The 26,958-nt window shown below is 48.1% G+C and overlaps 2 protein-coding genes and 1 long non-coding RNA gene across 3 annotated transcripts; 1 reads left to right on the forward strand and 2 right to left on the reverse strand.

Moving 5' to 3' along the window:
- Nucleotides 1–1,555: 1,555 nt before the first annotated feature.
- LOC122378824 (pachytene checkpoint protein 2 homolog) lies at nucleotides 1,556–25,435 on the reverse strand. The gene is made up of 2 exons (XM_043360355.1): nucleotides 25,237–25,435; nucleotides 1,556–4,126 (listed from the first exon to the last, which is right to left on the reverse strand). The coding sequence occupies exons 1-2, from the start codon at nucleotides 25,272–25,274 to the stop codon at nucleotides 2,722–2,724; spliced, it is 1,443 nt and encodes a 480-aa protein (XP_043216290.1). The 5' UTR covers nucleotides 25,275–25,435; the 3' UTR covers nucleotides 1,556–2,721.
- Nucleotides 6,688–11,621, reverse strand: LOC122378823 (uncharacterized protein K02A2.6-like). Its single transcript, XM_043360354.1, has 2 exons — nucleotides 11,307–11,621; nucleotides 6,688–10,742 (listed from the first exon to the last, which is right to left on the reverse strand). Exons 1-2 carry the CDS (start codon nucleotides 11,487–11,489, stop codon nucleotides 7,326–7,328), a joined length of 3,600 nt encoding a protein of 1,199 aa, XP_043216289.1. The 5' UTR covers nucleotides 11,490–11,621; the 3' UTR covers nucleotides 6,688–7,325.
- Nucleotides 18,620–23,379, forward strand: LOC122378825. Its single transcript, XR_006256087.1, has 4 exons — nucleotides 18,620–18,675; nucleotides 20,382–20,528; nucleotides 21,775–22,040; nucleotides 22,470–23,379. It is a non-coding gene; the product is annotated as an uncharacterized LOC122378825 (long non-coding RNA).
- Nucleotides 25,436–26,958: the final 1,523 nt, after the last annotated feature.

Here is a 26,958-nt window from a genome sequence, read left to right on the forward strand (position 1 = left end):
GCAGCAGGGGGAGGGGGCCGGCCGCGCCGTCTCCCTCCTGGACAGGGTGCGGAGGTTCGCGGCGCTCTGCCTGTGGCCGGCGGACGACTCTGACCGGCTGCTGGTGCCCTCCGAGCCCAGCCCGAGCCTGCTGAGCCGGCTGGTCGGCACCCTGAGACGCGGCGCGCGCGCCTGCTGCGAGGCCGTCATCAACGGCTTCATCTGGTCCGCACAGGCCCGGCCCTACTGAGATGGTCCGCGTAGGCAAGGCCCTACTGAGAATAGTCCACGCAGGCTCGGCCCTACTGAGATGGTCCGCGCAGGCCCGGCCCTACTGAGACGAGTCGATAGGACATGATCCGCCCAGCTCCAGCAATGCTGACTGGAGACAGCCATCCATGCTTTGCCATATCCAGTCAAGTTTTACTGAGGTCTTGACCGCATACCATGCAAGTCAGGCGCTGCCGAACAAAGAACGTCCATAGCTCGTCCCGGCCGGGTCCTACTGATGCGAAAACTACGCCTGGCTAAACCAAATACTTGTACCAGGCGACCATACTGGAACATGGCCTGCCAAGAAAAAAAAAAGAAGAGCCCAGCCAAGGTGGACGATATATGCAGAAAACGAACGTGACACACGTGCCAACTCGAGAGAAAGATCTACCAATGCACATGGTATCCGGGAAAGGGATTAGTGATGTGTGCATATGTGGACACTGGAGAGCAATAGGGGTGTTAGACAGCTTGCTGTCAGTCAATAATTAAATTGGCGTTCATTTATGTTCTGGTTCGTACGGCGTACCTCATGTATCTCATAGAAAGCAGCGTTCCGTACGGTCAAACCAACGCATCAACACTATTATAATGTACAATGTTGTCATTTTGTGTGTATAAGATGCATAATTATGTGTAAAAAAAAACTAGTAAACATCTACGACGTAGATCGTGTATTTAAAAGGCTGTAGATGTATATGTATATCTAATGCAAATAACCCGCAAAGTAAAGTTCACACCGCAGCAAATTCGTATGTCGCGATGCTTCAAAAAGTACAAGTTCAATGGTCGAGGTCGGTTCTTATCATACCTGAGTCACGCTGACACGATTTTTATTAGCCCAGTCTCATCGAACTTCCCGTGTTACTCATCTCTATATCTGTTCAAGAGTCCCGATATGGCCTGACGAGCGAGCAAATCGCCTTCAGCTGCGCCACACCTAACCACCAGGGTAGGCATGATGAACGTATCTCTGACCTTAGCAAGGTCGGCCGGCGCCGGACTTTGCTGACGAGACTGATTGACAACGGACCAGCGCAAACATTCAACCACTTGTTGATATGGAACACCTGCTATTGCCGAACACCTGCTATTGAGCACCGCCCAGCCCGATCGTTTCGCTCGACAAAGTTGATGACGCAAGTAGTTAGTGTCCCTGCACCTTGGTGAACAGCGATTCGGTCTTATGAAACATCTTCGCGACAAAATGGTGCAGAGTAAATCCATCAAATCTTCACAAGTATAAACGAAAACAAGCTGTAAACTAAGTAGGTTATAATGTCTGTTCCAGGAACAAAAGAAATAACTGCTATAATGTATTGCTTCAACCAGACGAACAATCGATTCAATAGACCATCGCATCGGATCTTCAACGTTCCCGCATTCACAATTAAGTTAAGTACTAACTCGTTGCGGTTTTGGCCTACTACCTCATGTACTAACCTCATGTACTTCATGACCTCACATTATGCAGAAATTTAACTCTAGTACGCGTAGCTGTGCAGCGCACAGCAGTTTACACACGGGCTACGATTGGCAGTGTTGGTATAAAAATATCACCTCCTATTTAATTTGCTCATGATACATCTAATTTGGCCCATACAAGAGATCAAATTTAGCGCCCATCACAAAGTCAGTCATGACGAGCTGACAACATCGTAACAGGCGACTGATTTGTGAGGTAAATGCATTATGCAGGCAAAAGCACTTGGTTAGGTAACAAGTCTAGTTAAACCACATATGTATATCGCTAACACCCGTGAGTTGGCTAGGTTTTGAATGTGACTGGGCACACATTCAGTCACCTGACACCACCGGCCACCGGCTGTAGGTTGTAGCGCAGAGCGCACTGTCAAGCACACATCAATGTCCACTGACATTAATCCCCCCCCCCCTGTCCGCATAGAGCCCCTAACACAGTACCGCACACCTCACCACGCCGAACACTATCTACTGACAACCCTCACCCCTCAGTATACATACAGCACCCCGTGCACTTCGGCATACCTCACCACACCTGACATCCCTCACCCATATACATACAGCACCCAGTGCACTGCTGCATACCTCACCACATCTGACATCCCTCCCCCGTATACAAACAGCACCCAGTGCACTGCTGCACGCCTCACCACACCAGTCACTGACATCCCTCCCCCGTCCGCATACAGCACCCAGTGCACTGCTGCACACCTCACCACACCAGTTACTGACATCCCTCTCCCGTCCGCATACAGCAGCGAGCGCACTGAGTGCTAGACACACTGCTCCACAGCCCCCCCCCCCCCCACCCCCGGTCTACACGCAGCACCAGCCACCACGCACACTGTTCGACACACCACTCACTGTCACCTACCTCTCTCGTCGGACGGTCGTTAGGCGTCCTCACAGAGTGTGGGCCGCGCCCGCTGAAGCAGCGACCGTGGACGCCGCACACCCCGGCACGCCACTGAACACATAAGTGTCCGTTCAGCTGTTGCTGAGCTCAGTCCTGTCCTGGAACTGTTTGGCCACGGCCGCCTCCAGCGCCGACAGGAACTCGCACATGGTGGCCGACGGTGTGGTGATGAACAGCGCGTGCGCCAGGAACGGCAGCTTGCGCAGCGTGCGCCCGCTGAGGCCGCGGCTGGCCTGCGCGATCTGCCACAGCCGCAGGCTGCTCTGCGTGGCCGCGTTACCCACGTACTGCGTCAGCTCCAGGTTGTGCAGACTGAACAGCTTCTCGGCCGAGGAGATGATGCGCGTGCGCACCAGCTCCTCCACGCAGGAGCGGTAGATCTTGTAGATGGCCGCCGGTGAGGGCAGGTCGATGAACTGCTTGATGTCGGCGCGGTCGACGAAGGCCAGGTCGATGGCGCCCGTGATGTTGGACGTCGTCAGGATGAGCACGTTCGGGAAGCGTTTGATCTGGTCGATCTGTGTGAGCAGCGCGTTCACCACGCGGATGGCGTCGCTCGGCTCGGCGCTGGACGAGGAGGCCCGCCGCGCCGCCGTCAGAGACTCCACCTCGTCAATCAGCACGCACACCAGCGCCTTCGGGTCGTCGATCAGCTCCTGGATCTTGGTGAACATCTTCTGCACCAGCTTCCCGCTCTCGGAGAACCACTTGGAGAACAGACTGTGACTGTTGATCTCGATCAGCTGACCGTACGCGTAGCGGTCCGACATTCGGATGGCCAGCTTCTGCGCCAGCGCCTTACACAGCGAGGTCTTGCCGGTGCCGGGCGGCCCGTGCAGCAGCACCACGCGGTTCCACGAGATCACGTTGCCGTTGACTCCCTTGTCGGAGAAGAGTAGCGTGGTGGACACAAAGTTGAGCAGCTGCTGTTTGATGTTGGTCTCGTAGATGAGCGAGTCCCAGAGTCCGTGGAAGTCTCGGCTGGGCAGGATCCACTGGGTGGCGGCCGGCATGTCTCCGGCCTCGTCCTCCACCTCCTCCACCTCCGGGCCGGACTCCTCCAGCCGGTGCGGGTGGCACACCAGCTGGCACTCGGACACCGTGTAGCAGCGGCTCTCCTGCGACCCGGTCCGGTCGAACACAGCCACCTCGGCCGCGCTGGCGCTCAGCTTCTCGCCCAGACTCATGTAGGTGGTACACGTGGTCACCGTGCGCAGCGACGTCAGAAACTCACGCGCGTGCTTGCAGATGCGCGCCCGGTCGGTGGCGCAGCCGAGCTTCAGCACAATCTCCACGTCCAGTATGGGCGGCGCCGGCGGCTGGGCGGGCGGGGGCGGGGCCGGGGCCGGGTGGGTGTCGGCGTCTCCACCCGCGCGGCTGGGAGGCGCGTCCCCGGCCGGCCGAGCCCGCGGGCCCGCGGACGCGTCCCCGTTCATTTTACCGTTCACAGCAGGAGTGCTGTCCATGCAGTCCATTCTGGAAAACAAGGGCAAGGTACACAGCTGTAGGCATTAAACTGTGCTTTGTTGGGTTTATAGAGACAAGAGGTGTATAGATCCGGGGGAAATCAAACAAACCAAGGGGACATAGAAAACAATGTTACCAAGACAAAGACACAATCAGTATAAAATTAAGCAAAAAATTTCATTAATTTACCAACTTCTTTCATTCGAGCAGCTTTTCTTAATTGCAGCGTTTTTAGCTAATTGACTGAAGTGAACACTGAACAGTAATAGAACAATTCTAATCTAAAGGCATTTTTCTAAATCATAGGTAATAATTAATCCAAAGGAAAATACAAAAATGAGCTCAACGCTAATGTCAACGATTCCAACAAAGCTTGAACCATTGACAAAACATAACGTCTTATGACGCCCTGATTAATATAGTACCTATTATATTATATCATATTAATTAGTATAAACCAGTATAACGCCTTTTGGGGCGACTAACGGAGCAAGCGAGAGGGTGAGCCTTGCACGTGCAAAATTTCGAGGCGGTACCTCCAACTGACTTGTGCACGGCACCCTACTAACCGGTCTCTCTCTAGCGATGTGCCAAATTTGAGCGCAATCGGCCCAGCCGTTCTCGAGATCTGGAAGCGATACCCTGCACGTGCGCACGTGCAAAATGGGTCCCAATCTGACTTGTGCACGGCACCCTACTAACTGGTCCCTAACCGTGTACCAAATTTGAGCGCCATCGGTCCAGCCGTTCTCGAGATCTGGAAACGACCCCTGCACGTGCGCACGTGCAGCAGCACCCCAACTCTGGCACATGGATATGCAGTGCCTAGTGGGTGCCTACCTACATGCCAGCTTTCGGCACAATCGGTCAAGTAGTTACTGAGATATTGCAACAATTACAAAACGGACACCTCTTCGTTTTGCACGTGGCACGTGCATAAGGGGTCACCCACATGCATCGGGAATAGTCCAATACTTGGTAGAAGGAATGAAGCTACCCTACAAAAATTACCGCATGTAAATCGGTCAAGTGGTTGCTGAGATATAAGCCTCGCAAAAGCGGCCGCTCATACTCAGAAATTTCCGTTAATCTAAGGAAAGACTACGCTCGCTTCGCTCGCTCCGTAATAAAATCTAATGTCAGCCCGCTATATATAAGAAAACAATGACGTTACAGTTTCAATATTTGGCCGGTCCCGTAGCTCAGTCGGTAGAGCGTTGGACTCCGGGTGGTGAGAGCACGTGTTCCCGGTTATACAAGTCCGGGTTCAAAGCGCGAGGGCCATTGACGTTTATGAGCCTCCTGACAGGTAGGTATGGTTGCGCCGGCTTGGTAGACTGGCAGGCCGTAGCCAGGCGAAGTTAGTGAGGGAACCGGCCCGGCCGTGCGCGGCTATGTACCTACATACATATGTACGTTAACCCGGTACGCATGACCGCATGTACGCAATCTAAAAATGTGGCTAATTGCATCGATGGTCACTGCAATACAAAAAAATTGCCAATGATCCCGGAAAATTATCCCTGATTATCCGCATGTCGAACGCTAGGTATGAAGCACAGCTGGTAGCAAAATTCCAACTACTGCGGACTGCGGACTAGCGTGAAGGAAGATAGCGACGCATTCAGCGACGGATTCGGCGACGGATTTAGCGACGGATTCAGAATTCGCTGAAAACTCGTTATCAGGTCAAGTAGCACGCTGACACGCTGACTTGTTATCCGGTACCCCGTCGTTTGACCTCAAATTTGACCTTGAAGGTAAAAGGTCAAGGCCAAGGTCATGGTCACGGAGGCTGCCCATGGTGACGAGCTATCATGTATGAGCATTTTTGAGCGTGTTGGGGCAATGACTGGGGTCTGGGGATGTTATTGGGTACCCCGTCCTTTGACCTGGGGTTTGACCTCTAAGGTCAAACATAGGGGGTCAAGGTAAAAAGAATAAAATTAAGCCCGAGCGGTCTTGCATTTACTGGAATGGTTGTTTGAGACGTGGCAGATCAACTTCATCACACTATGCCCTCCTCCTTCTTTTAGAAATGACGCCTTTCTTTGTCCTTGTGTTTGACCTTGAAGGTCAAGGATTAGATCCAAGGTCAGGGTAGCGGAGGCTAGCCCACGAAGCTGGCCGTCGTTTAGGACCGTTTTTAGCCCGCACCTACCATAACTTCGGGACATTATCCGGTAGCCCGTCATTTGAACTCAAATTTGACATTGAAGGTCAAAGGTCAAGGTCATGGTCACGGAGACTGCCCACGGTGACGAGCTATCACGTGTGACCACTTTCGGTCCTCTTGGGGCATTTATTCGGGACCTTTTTGGGTAGGGGTACTCCGTCTTTGACCTCAAATTTGACGTTGAAGATGAACTTAAAGATGTGTTTTATGTCAATTTTTGGAATCAGCGTGTCCTACTTGACCTGATAACGAATTTTCAGCGAATTCTGAATCCGACGCTGAATCCGTCGCTGAATACGTCGCTATCTTCACGCACGTGGACTGCAGTGATTTACATGTTGCACTCTGTTCTGTTCTTCCTCTGTTCTGTACTGCTTCAGTACACACATGGCTCTGGATGCGGTCCTCGCTGTATTTCTGGCCTCGAGCAACAGAACACCATAATGCACCACTCTCCGTCACGATACCACCGGCCTCCACGCACGCACTCGGCGGACTCCCGAGCACCAGATTCCCGGTCCCGCCGCACGATCAGCTGATCGCTCTAATGGACGGAGACAGCGGACCCTGGCGGACGGCGGCCGAACTACCGGAGCTAGATGTCGCCACTGTACAGGCCAGCTCCCCGCCGTCTACATACTCCGCTGTGTCAAGAACATAACAATTCCTCTTCCCTTAGCTTTTTAAGTTCTACCCCCTACATAATCCGCACTGTTCAAACGATAATAATGCATTTGCGACACAACATACCCCGTTGGCACAGCGACAGTATCTTTCAGACCCAAACTGATACGCGGAACAAAACTAACAAAAAACAATCCATGAACAATCCAACACTCGCCATTCACTTGACAGGTTCACGTAGATCCATACCGGTCCGGAGGTCGGAGTCGAGATCGGTCACGGATTTGCGACACAACATACCCCGTTGGCACAGCGACAGTATCTTTCAGACCCAAAACTGATACGCGGAACAAAACTAACAAAAAACAATCCATGAACAATCCAACACTCGCCATTCACTTGACAGGTTCACGTAGATCCATACCGGTCCGGAGGTCGGAGTCGAGATCGGTCACGGAGCGCATACCGGTGTGCACCAGAAACCGACTGTCCCCCGGAGTCACCAGCTGTAGCCGCGGAGCTCGGAATAACCGCGTCGCCACGGTTCCCTTCCTCCGTATGATGACCTCCCACCGGCTTGTTCAGCTCTGCAGTAGGCTCGGATACGTTACTGCTGGCGTCTTTCTTCCTTTCTTCTGTTTCCATATTCCTTTCGTCCTTCTTCTGTTTCGTTTGTTCGTCCACCTTCTCTGCTCGATTTGTCTTCTTTGACCACTGTTCTTTTTGATCGGTTTCGTCTTCTCTTCTTCCTTCGTAGTTTCTTTCTTCCTCCTCTCTCGGTTGTTTCGTTTGGCGTAGTCTTTCTTCTTCTTCGTTCAGCTGTCTCGGTCTTCTGTCTTCCTGGCTTTCAGCTTCATTCTTGCTTTCACGACCTCGTATGTGATCGATATGTCGAGTGAACACCCGACCATCGTCCAGCTTCAGTTCGCACAGCTGACTGCGGACGGACGTTACGACTGCAGCATGCCACCTCGGCTCTCCTCTTCCCACTTCCGAGACGTACACAGAGTCACCAATCTTGAATTGACGAGACTGTGCCTTCTTCCTCAGGATTTGCTGGTCTTGCTGAAACTCGACTGTGCTTCGGAGGTCTGGGAAAACCAGATCGAGGTGCGTTCGGAGTTTCCGGCCCATCAGCACTTCAGCTGGCGTCTGCCTGGTTGTTGAATGCGGCGTCGTTCGGTACTTGAACAGAACGCGCGTCAGCCAAACTTCGAGTGTGCCTTCCACATACTTCTTCAGTCCTTCTTTCACCACTTTTACTGCGGCTTCCGCCTGTCCGTTTGATGACGGATGGTACGCTGGGGTTCTCAGATGTCGAACTCCATTTGCTCGCAGGAACGCCGCGAACTCCCCACTGGTGAATGCGGTGCCATTGTCAGTTACCACCACTGACGGCAGTCCGTGCGTTGCAAATGTTACTCTCAGCTTGCTGATGGTTGCTGTTGCAGATGGTGTTGACGTCACATGAGCGTCGATCCACTTGCTGGTGCTATCTACAACAATCAGCAGCCATTTTCCTTCTATTGGTCCAGCGTAGTCGAGATGAAGTCGGGTCCATGGCCGATCTTCAAATCTCCATGGTCGCATTTCTACCGGCGGTGCTGAGCTGCGATGCTGTTGACAGCGCTCACAGCACTTGACAGTGTTCTCGATGGCGTTGTTCATTGCTGGCCACCAGACTGTCGAGCGTGCAGTCGCCTTCATCGCACCGATTCCAGGATGACCATCGTGTAGCAGCCGAAGAAGCCTGCCTTGCAGCTTCTCTGGAACCACCACACGGTTCCCCCAGAGAAGACAACCCATCTCGAGGCTGAGTTCTGTCTTCCGGTTCTGGAAGGATTTCAGCTGGTCCTCCACTTTGTCTGGCCATCCTTGAGCAACATGCGTCATGACTTTGCTCAACACCGGATCTGTAGCCGTGTACATGCGGATCTGCTCAGACTTCAGCAGCGTCTTCTCCAGCGTCTCCAGCATCATGACTGTTTCTGCTGGTACTGGTGGCGTGGCATCATCCTCCAGAGGCAGCGGATTACGACTGAGTCCGTCGCTGTTCCGCTGTTTGTGAGCAGGCGAGTACACCAGAGTGTACTGATATGCTGACAGGATCGTTCTCCAACGAAGAATCCTCGGTGACGTCATCAGCGGTAGCTGCTTGTCTGGTTCGAGCAGAGCCAGTAGCGGACGGTGATCTGTCTTGATGGTGACGCCCGCTCGGCCCAGCAGGAAACTGTGCCATTTCTTCACTGCGAAGACGATGGCCAATCCCTCTCGGTCCAGCTGACTCCAGTTCCGCTCTGTGCTGTTCAGCGAGCGTGACGCGTACGCCACTGGACGTTCTTCGCCTGCTTCATCCACTATGGAGAGAACTGCCCCGACTCCTACCGGACTGGCGTCAGCTGACACCACCAGCGGAGCGGAGGCTCGGTAGTGAGTGAGGCATGGAGCAGAGCAGAGTAGCTCCTTCGTCTTGTTGAAGCTGGCTTGTTGCTGTTTTCCCCACTCCCATACTTGACCCTTTTTCAGGAGTCTGTAGAGTGGTTCTGCCACCGTTGATAGGTTCTTCATGAACTTGTTGTAGTACATGATTAAGCCCAGGTAGCTTTTCAGTTGGTGAACATTCGTTGGTGCAGGAGCTTCTTTGATCGCCTTCAATTTCTCCTCTGTAGCATGGATCCCTTGGCTGTCCACTTTGAACCCGAGGTACTGCACCTCTGACTGGAACCATGAACACTTCTTTGGGTTCAGGCGCAGACCTGCATCATGCAGCCTCCTCAACACCTCTTCCAGGTTGCTGAGATGCTCCTCTTGGTTTTTCCCTGTGATACACACATCGTCGAGAAAGACTACTGTGTGTGGTATCCCTGCCAGCAGACTCTCCATGTACCTCTGGCAGATAGCTGGGGCTGAGGAGACCCCATACTGCAGCTTCTTGGGCATGAAGAGGCCTTTGTGAGTATTGATTACCATGTACTTGCGACTCTCTTCCTGAAGCGGAAGCTGGAGGTAGGCCTCCTTCAGGTCCAACTTTGTGAATCGTTGACCACCCGACAACTGGGTCAGCAGCTCCTCAGTGCGAGGCATTGGATACCGTTCCAGCCTGCTTGCCTGATTCACTGTCAAATCATAGCTTCCACAGAGTCGGACTGACTTCTTGTCTGGTTTGACGATTGTCACTACTGGGGCTGCCCACTCTGAGTGTGAGACAGGCTCCAGCACTCCCTTCTGTACTTGTCGGTTGATCTCATCTTCCACCAGTTGCTTCATTGCCAGAGGAACTGGTCTTGCCTTGTAGAACTTGGCTGGCATTGTTTCATCCACTTGCAGTCTTGCTTCAAAGGTGCAGGTACTTGGTTTGTCTGAAAACAAGTCTGCATACTTGTTCATGAGCTCTTGAACTTGCCAGCTCCCTCCTTCCTCTGACTGAACCACACTGATGAGTCCTGTCAGATCCAGTTGGAGAGCAGAGATCCAATCTCTTCCCAGCAGAGCAGGACCATCTCCTTCCACCAGCAGTAGATCCAGGTCTTTTCTCTGTCCATTGATCTCCACTGTGACGTTCACTTTGCCCTTCACTTTCAACCGCTGTCCTCCATATGATCTGAGGATTACACTGGTGGGTTCCATCTTCTTACTCATCTTCATCTTCTTGAAGCTGAGGTAGCTCATGATAGAACGGGCTGCTCCAGTATCCACATCCATGGTGACTGGCTCATTTTCCAGAGTTACAGCCACTTGATATGAGGGTTGTGCCTTTTCTGCCATGTGATACATGTCATACACCTCTGGTGATTCATTCACGGTATTCACCTTCCTCTCTTCCATCTTCGTCTTCTTCCCTGGGTTCCTGCACACGGCTTTTGTGTGACCTTTCTTCCCACACTTGTAGCACTCTCTTGTTTTGTAGAAGCAGTTTTCACTCTTGTGATTTGAACGTCCACACCTGTAGCAGCTTTCTGCCTCACCTGGGCTGTGAGTTTTCTTCTGTTGGTTGTGCGGACCCTTGTTGATTCGATGAATCATCTCTGGCTTCTCTTGCACTCGATCCAGACTGAGATGTTCCACTTCTTCTTGTGCTTTTTCATGAAGTCGTGCAATGTTGACTGCTTTCTCAAGCGTTAGGTCAGGCATGCCCAAAAGCTTCTCCTGCAGCCTTGGATAACCACATCCAGCTACAAGTCTGTTTCTCACATGAATGTCCTTATCCTGAAATGAACATTTTCTTACTTGTGAGCGTAGACGAGCCACGAAAGTCTCCACTGATTCTCCTTGTTCCCTTTTCAGCATCTGGAATTGAACTTCTTCAAACACTTGGTTTGACTTTGGCTTGAAATAGCGTTTCAGCTGTTCAACTGTCATTTGGAACACATCCAACTCTTCCTCTTCCACTGTTGGCAGAGTTTCATATATTTCTTGCATTTCTGGGCCCAAAAGATGCAGCAGCAGTCCCTTTTTCCGTTCAGGCTCAACGGCTCCTATCGCTAAACAATAGTACTCAAGTGATTTCATCCAAACTTCAAAATCTTCACCCTTTCTGAACTGTCTGACACTGGGCAAATAGGGCGCAGCCATCTTTGTTTACTTTTCCTCTGATCAGCTGATCAGCTGTTCACCTTGACCCGTACGTTCCTCCCCTTTTCATTTGAGAGTGGACTCGTCCAATGCCGGAGGCGGTGGCGGCGACGGCTCTCGTCTGGCGTGGTTCCTTGCAATCCTTACAAAATAATCCTCGTCGCCAATTTGTTCTGTTCTTCCTCTGTTCTGTACTGCTTCAGTACACACATGGCTCTGGATGCGGTCCTCGCTGTATTTCTGGCCTCGAGCAACAGAACACCATAATGCACCACTCTCCGTCACGATACCACCGGCCTCCACGCACGCACTCGGCGGACTCCCGAGCACCAGATTCCCGGTCCCGCCGCACGATCAGCTGATCGCTCTAATGGACGGAGACAGCAGACCCTGGCGGACGGCGGCCGAACTACCGGAGCTAGATGTCGCCACTGTACAGGCCAGCTCCCCGCCGTCTACATACTCCGCTGTGTCAAGAACATAACACACTCACGGACGTATAAATAAACTGGACTGACAATCCCAATGGACCTCCTATGGAAGATAGTGAAGCCGACAAGGCGCCATTTTACGTTGCCAAAAAACCGTGCTCTGGAAGGTCATCGAGCCAATACAATTAGAATTGCGTCCAAACGGATGATCGGATCGAGATGCTGGTGGTACCGTTCGATGGGTAATGCCTTGAGGCAGGTGATGATGCATGTCACAGGTCATTCGGTGTCACGTGGCGCGTGCCACGTGCCGACAAAGTCGGGAAGAGCAAAAACCTTTAAGCGACGCTCCAAATTAAACGGTGGGCGGCACAGGTGCCAAATTCACAGGTCACATGTTCCGGTGTTTGACCATTAACATATGGTATGCTCGGCAGCAGGGGGTGCGGAATGCACGCGCCAGGGGCGAAAAACATGTTTTGAGGATGCATCCTCCGATTCCGGAAAACCTTGACCTAGGCACACCAAATTTGGCACACTGACACTACTGGACGAGCGCTTTAAGGCGCTGTGCAAATAGATGTGCTGGGGTACACGGTGCACGTGCTGTGCACGTGCAAACCTTTTGATGTTGCACTCTGTGACACATATACGGGCAGAGCGGGTAGCGCTAGCAAGCTCAAAGTGCCAAATTTACACAGGCCACCCAGAATGCATTCGAGCATAGTTATTGAGCATATCTATCTCCTGGTGGACCCCAAAGGTGCGCTCTGCACGTGCAAAAAATTATCCGCGCCGGGCGGTGGGGATGCTTGGACACCCCATGTAGGTTTATGTAAATATCTCGAAAACGGCGTTGTGGAGCGCCGCCGTTTTTAGCACACCCTTTCATGAATCTTTTTCACACATGCTGCATAACTTTCAGACCCAGGTCACTCAAAGTTAGGTCACCAGGTTACGTCCAAGTGCCCTTACCTTAGGAAAAGTTATAATGCCTGTCATAGCTACACAGACTGAACAATCGATCTAAAACGTTGGCGGCGATTACTAAGAGCACCGTATAGGTATACGTAAAGTATCTTATCCATAGTAAAGTATCAATTATCCATAGTAAAGTAGCTTATCCATAGTAGGTGTCAACCACCACTGATGGCGTTGTAACATGTTATGAAGGCACTAAAACTATAACTTTTAAACTGAATGCTTAATTCGAAATCAGCTCCAAAAACTGTCCTAGAAACATGTAAAACTCGAAAAGGTGAACCAAGGTCATTAAAGGTCAGTGACCTTGACCTCATTTTCACGTGACCTTGACACCCACCATATCGCATGTGACCAACATCATACCACATGTTTGAACGCTTGAAACCACGAAAAGACAGCAAACGCGCGGCTAGTGCGCGCCGACGTACGCCGAATCACGATTCCGGCCAAACGTGGCCTCGTAATAATAACTTAATATCATGTGGTGGCCTGGGCCGGTGACCGCGGCCAAGAAGAAATGGCTCTAACTTGACTGAGTAGCGGGAGATCAGCATCTGATATTAAGTTATTATTACGAGGCCACGTTTGGCCGGAATCGTGATTCGGCGTACGTCGGCGCGCACTAGCCGCGCGTTTGCTGTCTTTTCGTGGTTTCAAGCGTTCAAACATGTGATATGATGTTGATTGTTAGTCACATGCAATATGGTGGGTGTCAAGGTCACGTGAAAGTAAGGTCAAGATCACTGACCTTTAATGACCTTGGCTCACCTTTTCGAGTTTTACATGTTTCTAGGACAGTTTTTGGAGCTGATTTCGAATTTAGCATTCAGTTTAACATTTAAGAAGTTATAGTTTTAGTGCCTTCGTAACATGTTACGACGCCATCAGTGGTGGTTGACACCTACTATGGATAAGCTACTTTACTATGGACAATTGATACTTCACTATGGATAAGATACTTTACGTATACCTATATGGTGCTCTTAGTAATCGCCGCCAACGTTTTAGACCGATTGTTCAGTCTGTGTAGCTATGACAGGCATTATAACTTTTCCTAAGGTAAGGCCACTTGGACGTAACCTGGTGACCTAACTTTGAGTGACCTGGGTCTGAAAGTTATGCAGCATGTGTGAAAAAGATTCATGAAAGGGTGTGCTAAAAACGGCGGCGCTCCACAACGCCGTTTTCGAGATATTTACATAAACCTACATGGGGTGTCCAAGCATCCCCACCGCCCGGCGCGGATAATTTTTTGCACGTGCAGAGCGCACCTTTGGGGTCCACCAGGAGATAGATATGCTCAATAACTATGCTCGAATGCATTCTGGGTGGCCTGTGTAAATTTGGCACTTTGAGCTTGCTAGCGCTACCCGCTCTGCCCGTATATGTGTCACAGAGTGCAACATCAAAAGGTTTGCACGTGCACAGCACGTGCACCGTGTACCCCAGCACATCTATTTGCACAGCGCCTTAAAGCGCTCGTCCAGTAGTGTCAGTGTGCCAAATTTGGTGTGCCTAGGTCAAGGTTTTCCGGAATCGGAGGATGCATCCTCAAAACATGTTTTTCGCCCCTGGCGCGTGCATTCCGCACCCCCTGCTGCCGAGCATACCATATGTTAATGGTCAAACACCGGAACATGTGACCTGTGAATTTGGCACCTGTGCCGCCCACCGTTTAATTTGGAGCGTCGCTTAAAGGTTTTTGCTCTTCCCGACTTTGTCGGCACGTGGCACGCGCCACGTGACACCGAATGACCTGTGACATGCATCATCCCCTGCCTCAAGGCATTACCCATCGAACGGTACCACCAGCATCTCGATCCGATCATCCGTTTAGACGCAATTCCAATTGTAATGGTTCGATGACCTTTCAGAGCACGAGTTTTTGGCAACGTAAAATGGCGCCTTGTCGGCTTCACTATCTTCCATAGGAGGTCCATTGGGATCGTCAGTCCAGTTTATTTATACGTCCGTGGCATTTTGCTACTGATGACGCCATTCCTAGCAACCGAGCGTCCCTAGCAACCGAAAGTGAAGATGTTGCACCTTCAACAAACGATCGTCAGCTAATTTCGTCAGCAACAAAGAAATGAGATTTATGAATGTTATGTTGTGAAAATAACTTATGATAATAGTTAAATCATGATCGTTAATGATAAAATCCATACTTAGTTAAGCTTACGATACATCAAATTCGTAACGTGTGCAAAAATTTCTGACCCCAGGTCACTTATGGACTTATGGTCAGTTCACCAGGCAAAGTGAAGTGACCATGTATCTAAGAACTTTGTGATTCAGTCATTCTTACATTATACACTCCAGTAGCTTGCAACTCAGGGTACAGGTCTCGCGGGTTTTAGCGGTAGGTCGCTCGGCGAGCGGGAGGGCAACCAGTTCCGCCTCTGTATCGGTGACCATTTGCTCCGCCCAGTTACTCGCGAGTGCGTACTACGGCAGATAGTAAAGTGGGGAGGGAAGGGTCAGAGTGGCAGCCTGCGTACAGGCTAGAACCGGTTTCTATCGTCTGGGCCGGCGACACGGCATGCGGTCAGGGGACGGGGAAAGGACAGAGTCACTCACAATGTGCAGTACCGCGTCCCGTCCTCTCTGCGTGCTGACCAGCGCACGACCTCGGCCGTTGGCCAATCGGCATTGAACGGTCAAGGCCACCCGTAGCCAGCGGGCGGAGTGAGCCGGCAGCGTGCCGATCCATAGGTAGTCGTTCAAAGTTTTAGCCGCTTACCATTGAGGCCGGGAGACGACTGGTCTGTAATGTTATTTCTTGGGAACAGTTCTGTCATTTAACCCGCGCCCCGTTAGGGTCTACCAAGCATCGGTCCCATGGGGGGGGGGAGTATTTTGCCCCCCCCCCCAAGATCTCGAGAACCACGCAAAATAGCGACAAGCAGCAAACGGTGTTGGATGGCCCCAACGAGGAATTACCTTTTGGCTCAATTTCATTGACCTCGGTCAAACCGATGACGTCGCAGTTCAGGTCAAATGTCGAATTTTCACCGTTTACACGCATTTCAAGAAATGTGTCGTAAAATCGAGGAAAATGCATGTCATTCATCGATAAGGAATCGATGAATGACAATTTTCGATGAGGAATTGTTCGTCAAACACATATTTTGCTATTTGGGGTCACTGATACCAGGCCAGGTCGCAAAGGTCAGGTCACTGAGGGTCACAATATAAAAATAACTATTATGTGATGCATGTTTTCTGGTCCATTTTACATGACAAATGCGATTATGTGGGTCAGGCAACCTTTGGGGCCAGTTTAGGTTATGTTCTGGTGAAGGTCAGGTAAAGGTCAGGACAAATTTGGTCAAATTTCTAATTTGCTATTTTTGCATAAAATGGGAATCGGTTCGATGCAGCTCGTCACGGGAAGGCTAATGGTGGTCTTTGTTTTGCGCTGCGTGGTCTAGAATTGCTAAAAATTTAGTTAAAAATTAACGTCATCAATTTTGAACTTTTTTTCGCTAAAACTTGGCCAAAAAAGGAGGTATCGATCTACAATTTGTTATGTAGATCGAAGAAAGCAGGGACTATTATATAGTCCCTGCTTTTGTAAATTGTACGTAAATCAAAGGGAACAAATTGAAATGCTTTTCTTTTGGCTTAAAACACCCTCAAACATCAAGAACCACAGGTGAACATGACACACTAAACCGAAAAAATGCTTCTATGACCCGTTTATGCCCCTGAGGTCATTTCAGGTCATGAAACGTCTCCAACATTTTTTGTCAATCCATTACTTTAGATAAAAATATGCTAGAGAGCTGAAACGACCATTAATGTGTTCAGCTCAGCAATACAAATCGAATGGCATCCAACAGGACCTTTTCTGTGACCTTGACCCGAGGTCAAATTCTTAACCCACGGGCTTATAGGGGGAGGGGGGTCGACCGGACCCCCCTCCCCTCCGTTTTTCGCGAATACCTAACTCGCGTAAAAAGTTGCCGATCGCGACAAAACTTTCAGCACCCTCGAGGTAATTAATTTTAAATCTACCCTAACAATCTGACGCTAACCAAATTGACCTTTGACCTGTAACCTATTCCTCGAGACCATGCTTGGCCGGAATCGCGATTCTGCGTATGTCAGCTCACATTATCCGCGCGATTGCAGTGTTTTTGTGATTTCAAACATTTAAACACGTGAAATGATATTGGTCCCATGCATTATTGTGGCTGTCAAGGTCGCCTGAAGGTCAGGTCAGGTTATTGACCGTTGATGACCTCGGTTCACTTTTTCGAGTTTTACATGTTTCGAAGCTAGTTTTTGGAGCTGATTTCGAATTTAGCAGTTCTTTCAACAACTTCGAAGTAGTTTTGGTGCCTTCGTAACATGTTACGAAGCTGTCAGTGGCGGTTGACACCTACAATGAATACCCGGCTGGACCCCTGCTGGGTGACCTTCACCTGACCTGACCTGGCCTAAATGCATGAAGACATCATCTGTGATCAAAACTAACATGATATTCGTGACGAAAAACCTCACAGCAGCCACACTTTACGACGTTCTAACAGGTGCCGATTTTCCCGACTTTTGGGTCATTGACCTGACCTGGCAGGTCAACCGATGAGCCAGGACCTTAAAATTGGGTATCATCGGCTTGCTCTCGTCACGGGAAACACGCTCGTTTTTATGCGAGGCTCTAGCTCAATCAGTGGCCAAACGGGGAGGGTTTAATTGACCTTTTCCGGTCAATTTTATCTGACCTTGACCACGTTGCCTCAAATTCGGAATTTTAGGGCATACTTCTGATGCGCCTCGGTGAAACTTTTCCAACGCCACCTTGCACGTGTCGCTACGATGCTTATAGCTTCGGAAATGTAAATATATCGTTCCGCACGTACGTACGCGTAGCACGAAGTGTAATATCAAAAGGTTTCCACGTGCCAAGCATGTGGACAGTGCACCTCAGCACACCTATTCGTACAACGCCTTCAAGCGTTTGTCCATGTTGTGTCATTGTGCCGAGTTTTAGGTGCTTAGGTCAAAGTTTTCGGACATCGGAGAATGCCTCATCAAAACATGTTTTTCGCTCCGAGCATGTGCAATATGTATCTCTCGGTGCCGATTATTCCATATGTCAGTGGCTTGGTACCGGGACATGTGACCTACAAATTTGGCACCGGGACCTCCCTTGGATTGGCTTAAAGCTTCGATAATAGGTTTTTGTTCTCAATGTGTTTGTCGGCAAGTCACACGCGCCACGTGACATAGAATGACCCGGGACCTAAACCATCACCTGCCTCCAGAAATGGCATGTCAAACGGCACCAGCATCACCTCGATCCGATCATCCATTTAAAAATAATTACAAATTTATTTGCTTTACAACGTTTCACAGCACATATTTTTTGGCGCCGCTTTGTCGGCGCCACTATCTTCCATGGGAGGTCCTCTCGAATTGCCAGTCCAGTTTATTTATACGTCTATGAATTTGTACCAAATTATCTGATTTAGTAGTATCGTAAAACATTTATTTTTCTTTATATATCATCTGCTCCCAATTGAAAACAAGTCCATGGTGCATTACTTTATATTTCCAACAATTATTTTCACAAAATCAGATACTTGGCAATGGACTGCCCTCCCTTCAAATTTAGTTTCAACTAGGACTGTCTAGTGGGATACTAGGAAAAATATTCCAAGCACCAGTGACGTCACAATTTGTCCAACCTTATGTTCTAGTAATCTTGTTTTGCACTACACATGCCGAAGTGGTTTTACAACTGACGCCACTGACCTTTCAGTGTAAATAAATTAAATTGTGCTGGCTGCCATAAGATATTATACGGCCTTGGCCAATGGCCATAATACATTGTAAATAGTAAATCAATAAGCATGTTGATGTTTTGGAATGAATAGGCCTGAGGCCATGGATTAGGTACCTATTAAAAGTGTTCTGGAGGTGTTAGGTGGATAAGTTAAAAAGTTGTGGTTACAGTTTTTCTCTTTCTTTGATAGTCTCTCTTTAAGTTTGTAAACGAATTGGGTAAAAGTATACATTGAGTCCGAGTGACTGCTTAAAGATAAAGTTTTCATATTCTTACATTATTTGACATCCTGAATCCAAAAATGATGCTTATATGTCTTGGAAATAAAAGAAAAACATAATCAAACCTGACCTAACCTTACCTATTTACCTACAACCTTCCAACCTACAACCTAACCTAACCTAACCTACAAACCTACCAACCTAAAACCTAAAACCTACAAACCTACAACCTAACCTAACCTAAAACCTACATTTTTTGCTGTTACATATTTGTATCAACAGCGTCACAATTGTCCACTCGGACCTAATATATACTATATAATACCACGACTTGTGTTTTCATTACCATTAGCACCTATATCTATATATGGCCTTGAAACTGATTTGTAACAGCACATCAGAGAAAGCAAGACCAAATTCAATTTTTGATCATGCAAAATACTTAGTCCCTTACAAGAAACATAATGCCTTTTACATGTGGTTTTGAACAGAAATAGCAGTTTTGTAGCTCAAGCTGAAATAAGCACAAGTCAGGAGCTTTTACGGTCAAACTATCACCCCAAGCAGTTATATCCATTTCTTGTTGACCAATTATTCCCTTATGCAGAAATGTTTCCCTTCAGAAGAATGTGAAGAATGCACACGTGGCAGAGGCCAATGGCCAGCCAATCAGCATGCAGTCTGAGTGTGCAGTCTGAGTCTGAGTTGGTCGGGGCTTTGGTTCTTCTGCTGCAAACATCATCAATCTAGCCTCTACCAAAGATGGAAAGTAGCAAAAATGGTTTTTCCAATATAAAAAACATTTAAATATCATTTTTTAATATTATCTTTTCTGATCATTTTGATGGAATTGTGCCACTTTTAACATTGGGTTTTGAACTAGAATAGCAGTTTTGTAGCTTGAGCTCAGAGCTGGGACTAGCACAATTCTGAAGCTTTTACACTCCAACGATCACCCTGGCAAAAGATGTATCAATTTTAGTTAAGAAATAATTCCCTCATGGAGGAATGCAGCGCCTAATGGGATATAAAAAATGCCACCACCTCTGGCACAGGTCAATCGTCAGCCAATCAGCATGCAATTGGTTTTAAACTACCTACCAATGCATATGATTGGTCAATGCTTGGTAAGCTTCCGTGAAAACACTATTTAGCCTCTACAAATGATGAAAAATACCTCTTCATATGTAAAAATGTTTTTAAATCCTTTTGTACTTATTAGGTATTTTCTTTTCTGATCATTTTCAGCATAAAAATAATATAACTGTAGCAATAAACAACTTTGAGGATAGTTTTGTAACCCCTTTAAATAAATACCTACTAATTGTGCGGTTTATGTGCTTATATTCCAGCTTTTTAGTACTTTCTTGACTAAACCATCTTCAAAGGTCCCTATGGAACAGACATAGAGCTTGCATTGTAACCAAGGCATTATATTTCAACTGTTGTTTTTGTTTTACAGAGTACTGAAACAATTTTATAGAGTTCCGAAGCAAGAAATGGCAAGACATAGAGATAATTCCGCGTGGTGTGGAGCCATCAACTGCTCCAATTCCAAGCTTCGAAACCCAGAACTGTCATTTCATCGCATCCCAACAGATGGTGTCAGGTAAGAAATAACATTGTTTTCAATACTTACTAAGTCTTTGTAGTGTAGGAAGTGTGCTACCAAATAAATTTCCCTTATTTTTAGTGCAATGAATGACCTGCATTGTTTAGGCCCGGGATGCAGAGTCGGAGTCGGTCGGAGTAAACAAGTGTGACCGGGAGTTGAGTCGGGGTCGGTTTTGGAAACCGGAGACGGAGTCGGATTCACCGAAAATCCATCGACTCAGCAGCCCTGCTAGGTGGTCGGAGTCGGAGTTGGAGTCAGTCGGAGTCGACAGTCTTGCCCGGAGTCAGAGCCGGAGTTAGTTTTTGAAAGCAAGAGTCAGAGTCGGAGCTGTCGAAAATCCATAGACTACACAGTCTTGGTTTAGGTTCAACATGCATTATGATGCAGGCCTTAACTACTTCATTGGTTATCCTAAAGCTTGTAACTAAGTTACTTTTTAAGCTGTAGTCTGAACTGGTATATCAGAAACTCTCTTGCAACACTGTCTACCAGCTGGACTTAGCATAGTTCCACAGCCCCCACTATGGGGTCAGTAAAAAAAAAAAAACGATCAAATGTTTTCAGATTATAATGTAGAACCCCTCAGATTATGAGTATTGGTAAGAAAATATTACCAAGAAAATTTTAGCCTCGTAGCATGACATCTTCATTTCGCGCAGAGCACCGTACGTTATCCGCATCGGTGTCAGGCGTTGCAGTCTCCAATGGTGGAGCGCGTCTGCACTTGCAGGCGGTGCCTAACACCAGGTGGCGTGAGACCTATCCTCCGTCCACTGTTCGAGCTAATAGACGGCGTTTTATAGTGATGAACAACGCATTTTGCTGTTTTCTACATCTTAAAGTTTGTGCCCCTACCATCTAGCCTAGCCTCAAACCAATCCTCCAACCTGACAGCGGTACAGTAAACAGTAACACTGCCGAATGCCGATGGTTTTTATTTGTCAACATCGGCAGTGTTCACTGTACCGCTGTCAGGTTGGAGGATTGGTTTGTGGTTAGACGCAAAAACTTTCAGATGTAGAAGACATATCGAAAATGCGCGTTCATCACCATAAAATACTGTCTCTTAGCTCGAACAGTGGACGGAGGACAGGTCTCACGTCGAATGGTGTTAGGCCCCGCCCGTAGCCGCGCTCCACTTTTGGGGACTGCAACGCCTGACACCTTGGATAAGTTTGACACCTTCGATAACTTCCTGTCAGTACCTACGTATATCACGCATGTTATGATTTGCTTCCAGATGCTGGAAATGGGTGCAAAGCAGTAGAAGGACTGATCTCTTGGACAAGTCAGTGGAGTTTCTATACATGAACATCAAGTTCTGCTCTCTACACTTTGAGCCATCACAGTACCACCGAAACAGCAAGCGTCTCCGAAGAGATGCAGTTCCAACTCTTTTTGACTTTCCAAATGAGCCCAAGCAAGTTACTCCAAAAAGACCTCTGTGTGCCAAACCAGAGACAAACACAACTCTGAGAACAGACAAAAACACAACAAAACCAGAGGGTGAGTAATTTTAGGGTAAAGTACTAAAGGTATTATTGGCATCAATGACTCATGCGTATTTTGTCCAGGCTTTTAAATATAGCAATTTCATCTTCTGTTCATTTTGACTGGGTCACAATTATCCGGTCTTGCTGGAAGGATTTCCAATCGATTTAAAATTATTTGTGGTCTACCGGAAATTTTATCAATGACATGTCGGATGTTCACATTTTTCTTGTGTTCAATGCTTCCTGGGTATGTTGCAGCATAACGCACAAGGCTTTCTTTATTTGCCCAGTTTTTTTGGGTGTAAGAATAGATAATTGAATCCCCCTGAATCCTGATATAATATCCCATTCAAACATTTTACCATTAAACTTGAATGTAAATATCCCTCATCCATGCAATGTAAAAAATATAATTCATATTAATTATGTATCTTTTTCACAGAAGCTCCTGGCCGTAGCTGGAGTGACTTTGAGGACATGGTTGTAAATGAAGATCCCGATAGCCCAGAGAGTGGTGACGAAAATCGGCCGCCGATCCCAGCTGTACGGGCAACCAGCGACTCCAGCCACTACAGGTGTGCAGTGAGACGCTTGAAGAAGCAAAATCGACAGCTGAGAAGGGCCCTCAGAGCTGCCCGAAAGGTAACATCAGCGCAGTCCGTGTTGGAAAAGGCAAGTTTGTACCTCAACCCAAGGCAGCTGGCATTTTTCAAAATGCAGTTGGACCTGTCCTCATGTGCAGTGCGTGACAGACGATTCACGGATGAGCAGATCATTGAGTGTCGGGCACTGTACGACCAGGGGCCCCGGGCCTATCGTTATCTAAGAAAGCAGTTTGTGTTGCCAAGCCCTAGGAGTCTGACGAAGCATTGAGTCCATTTGCTGCCCGATGTCATTCAGATTAGGCCATTTTTCGCAAGCAGTATGGGGTGCAGATAACCATGAGAGGCTAGGCTCAGTATCTTTCGATAAAATGCAGCTCCGTGGCAAACTCGCGTACGAACACGGAGACGACGCCATCAAAGGCATGGGGGCCGCTGGGGGCGGTGCCAGGAAACCAGAGAGAAACGTGTAGAGTGCGATCGGGAAATGCTTTACGCACCTGAAGACTGCATGTATGACTTGGACATTGGCAGCCTCATGGAGCCTTGGAGCCACGACCCGGCGACCGTCCCGCACCTAACCCTCGCCGATGGCCGGCCGCGTGCGTGGCTCGCTAAGTTTCTGGTGCTAACCCGGCCAGCGGCTAGGAGGCGACCGTGTGTGATTCGCACAACGAAGCGCGGCTGGACAACAGTTTGATGTGTGGGAAAATGGAAAGCTGTTTTGCAATAAAATGAGTCACGTGTTTTGTCAGGTGTTTTAACCAAATGTGTTATGAATGATATGAAATGAATTTGTGAGTGGAGTGGTGTCGATGCTTTGTGTGCTTGTTCACACATTCGCCCCAGCTGTTACCGGATATCAATATTACAGAGCTGTGAATATTACAGTTTGTTCCCCACCTCCACTTTTACCGACGCTTTCCAGATAGGTTCGAACTTTACAGCGAATTTCGTATTGTAGGCGAAGTTATGCCGGCCGTGCTCCAACCAGCTACGGACCAGTCTCCGTTCCGAGGGCCCAAAGCCGGTCTGCAAGTGTTTGCAAGACTGCAGCCTGCAAGACGCTATCCTCTACAATCACCACGCAAGCCTCGGTGGGCCATGCCGTGATCTGATGGCCCTCCAACGGCCATAGGCTCTAATGCCGGTCTCCAGCGGACCGCGTTGGCTCGGCTCCTTAGATACCTCACACTTTTAACTCTTGAGTCTGGGGACGCCGGTATTATATGCCAGTGAACGATGACATTGGTAGTGATTCGCATCGATGGACCGATATACCAGCGCCGTTTAAATGCAAAGACTGACGTTTCAGTGAGTAAACATAAGAAAGTGGAGCCTTTAGAACATTAGAACACAGGCTGTGGGTTGGTATGTTGTAGGTTGGGTATTGTTCACAACAGGTCTGATTGCATTCATATGTGCCACAACTCATGCTATGAATATGCCACAGCAGAAATTGTAGGTTGTAGGTTAAAGTTTGGTAGGTTGTAGATTAGTAGGAAAGTAGGTAACATTAAGTCAGGTTAGATTATGTGGTACATGTGTAGATGAAGTATGGTTAGCTAGTTGATGGCTTGTAGGCTTTAGGTTGGTAGGTTCAAGGCTGTAGGTTTGTAGGTTGTAGGTTGGAAGGTTCTAGGTTGTAGCTCAGTAGGTAAGGTTAGGTCTGAGGTCAGGTTAGATTATGTTTTTTATCTTCACTGTGCTTCATCTACACATTTACTGAACAGGTAGTGAATATGTTTGGTTCATATATTTGCACCATATTTAAGTACTTATCATGTATGGTTTGAAGATGTCAAATACCTAATCTAAGACTATGAAAAATTTGTGCTTGAAAAGTGAACAAGACTTTTTGAGAACATTTACTGTGAGTTGGTAGGTTGGGATTTTTTAATTAAATTAAGTCCAAACCTTTTGATAGGAAGGATTCACAGGGACAGAGCCACTGCTAAGCAAAGCTTGTTGCGGTGACCCTGCCCTCTACCCTCCAATTGCACAATTCCAGTTCTATGGCAGAATTTAGAGTCCAAATGTTTACATGCGCACACAGCCACCTACGGACGGTCCCCTCGCTGACTTTGCCTGGCTACAGCCTGCCACCAATCGCAACCATACCGGTCAGGAGGCCCATAAATGTCAAACGCCCGTCGCATTTCAAACCCGGACTGTTATAACCGTGGACCATGCATGCTCTCACCAGAGTCCGCTGAGCTATGGGACAGGCAATTTTGTAGGTTGGTAGGCTAGTATGTAAGGTAAGGTCAGGTTAGATTTTATCTTCACTCCAGCTCAACACTTTTACCCAAATTTCTCCTCCAGTAGATTAAATAGGTACCTAAAAGTCACATGTTTCATTTGAAGCTAAGGATTAACTTAGCGCCACTCTCACTCTTATATTTTAATCCACCTTTTACGTCTTCTTTTCAATGTCATTTCATCCTATCGAAGGTTGCAGAAGCAAGACAGTACCTAGTAACACAAACCGATGCCTACTTCACCGTCACCGGACCTCCGGCCGTTAACACGGAAGTGTGACGCCTGCTTTATGACTACCTACTGAAGTATAGGTAACAGTTCAGGGAAAGTGAAGCATGTGCTTACCCTTGAGCCGCTCTAGTAAACCAGTTTTCTTCTACCATACAGCCAGTCCAGCTATTGAAGCTGCTTACCGAGAAGCATAAACTCTATCACGGTACCCACAAATTGCTTCACTTTGCTTACAAAGTTTAGAAATAATAACATAAGACTCGGCGTTTTCAAAAATGTCGCGTTTTAGCGCCCTGCGCCACTAATCATCTGCTTTTCATCATTATGATCACCAAGAAGACCTGTCTCGTAGTTGCCATGACAACTGGACCATTTCATTGACTTTTCTGTTATTTTTCAAACAATTCTGCATTATTTTTTACTTTTGACACATAACTTTTATACGGAAAATGTCGAGAAAGCAATAAAAACTCAGTAAATTACTAATTATGTATCTTATGTAATGTTTCGAATGCGTAAACACGCTAGCGAACAGTCATTTTGTTCGAAGAGATATGCGACCCCTAAATAATAATTGCCAACAAACTCATCGATTGAACATTGCCACAGCTGGCCATAGCATTCATTGTCAGCTTCGGCTTTTGAAAATGCTTATTCTTGGATTCATCATTAGGCTAAAAAGAAAGATTCATGACGGACATCATCATCCGACATCATCCGCGAGCGAGATACCGTCAGGTCTATTAGCGAAGGAATGAGCAATCTCATCTGCGTATTTGGAAATTCCGACCCCGACGAGCATCTGAAGTAGAAAACCACTACTTTGGTAGGGAAACTACTGCTGTCTGCTACCATTGAGTAGTAATCTTGCTACCATTTGCACTGCATGTGTCGCTACACTTTGCGACATCTAGGCCGCCTCCGCGCACCAACCGTCCGGCGGGGGATATCCGCCCCTCGGCCCTCCCGGAGGCTTTTCATAAAAAGCGAAAACCCCGCGGTGCGTAGCATTGCTGACATTGGTGTGACATCACCTAACTCTTTTTGCACTAAGTCATCAGAGCAATAGAAGTTGATTGAGCTATTTGGAAGACTCAGGATGTGGTAAGCTTATAGGTACCTACAATTGGCATATATCAAAGTTGTTATATCGATGGCCTGAGGTCAGGCCATTTTTCCCCTCCTCATTACCTAAAAGTCAATGGTCATAAGTCAATGGCGCCATTACCAGAAGTCAATGGCGGAACAATCAACTTATTTTTGCACTGAAATGTAACACCTGTAAGGCCATATGACATCATCAAACAAAGCTCGCCAAACGTTTTTACAATTTGCTTATAACTGCGTGAGCAGCACTGCGACCCGGCCAATGTGTAGCGGCGCGGTGGCGCAAACGTAAATATGTAAGTGCGCAAATGTGACGCGTGTGTCTTGAGTATAATGTTGTGCCCACCTCATTCGTTTCACCTGACTCGGCAGCCATTAAAAGCCATTTTCGGATGGATCGGCTTGCCACGATAAGTACAATACAATACAACTCCTCACGGAAAAAAGAGGCACAGCCTCGCGAATGGTCTCATGGGTTCAGCTCTGAGCTCGTCAACACCCATCGAATGATATACCTACATGACATTGAGGTCAAGCTTTGACCCTGACCTGTACAGGTCATAACAAAATATTTCGGTGCGCATTGACCAATGGATCACAATTGTACTATTGGTTTTCTTCTAGCTTGATCACTACACAAGTTGTTCACGAAAAAAGCTGGACTTCTAGTGCCACTATTTATGTGACGTCATTTCTTTACCTGACCTGAAAATGACCCCTGTAATCGCT

The sequence above is a fragment of the Amphibalanus amphitrite genome, unplaced genomic scaffold (assembly GCF_019059575.1).
Source record: "Amphibalanus amphitrite isolate SeventyFive unplaced genomic scaffold, NRLGWU_Aamphi_draft 000065F_arrow, whole genome shotgun sequence".
Lineage (NCBI taxonomy): Eukaryota > Metazoa > Arthropoda > Thecostraca > Balanomorpha > Balanidae > Amphibalanus > Amphibalanus amphitrite.

Bases quoted from the DNA above. Each gene is read 5' to 3' on its own strand.
- LOC122378823 (XM_043360354.1), bottom strand. From the start codon at position 11,489: ATGGCTGCGCCCTATTTGCCCAGTGTCAGACAGTTCAGAAAGGGTGAA. The intron at 10,743-11,306 runs GTGGAAGAGGAA...AAGAAGACGAAG, and splicing joins TATATGAAACTCTGCCAACA to ATGGAAGAGAGGAAGGTGAA.
- LOC122378824 (XM_043360355.1), bottom strand. From the start codon at position 25,274: ATGGTAGAAGAAAACTGGTTTACTAGAGCGGCTCAAGG. The intron at 4,127-25,236 runs GTAAGCACATGC...CTTGTTTTCCAG, and splicing joins TTTACTAGAGCGGCTCAAGG to AATGGACTGCATGGACAGCA.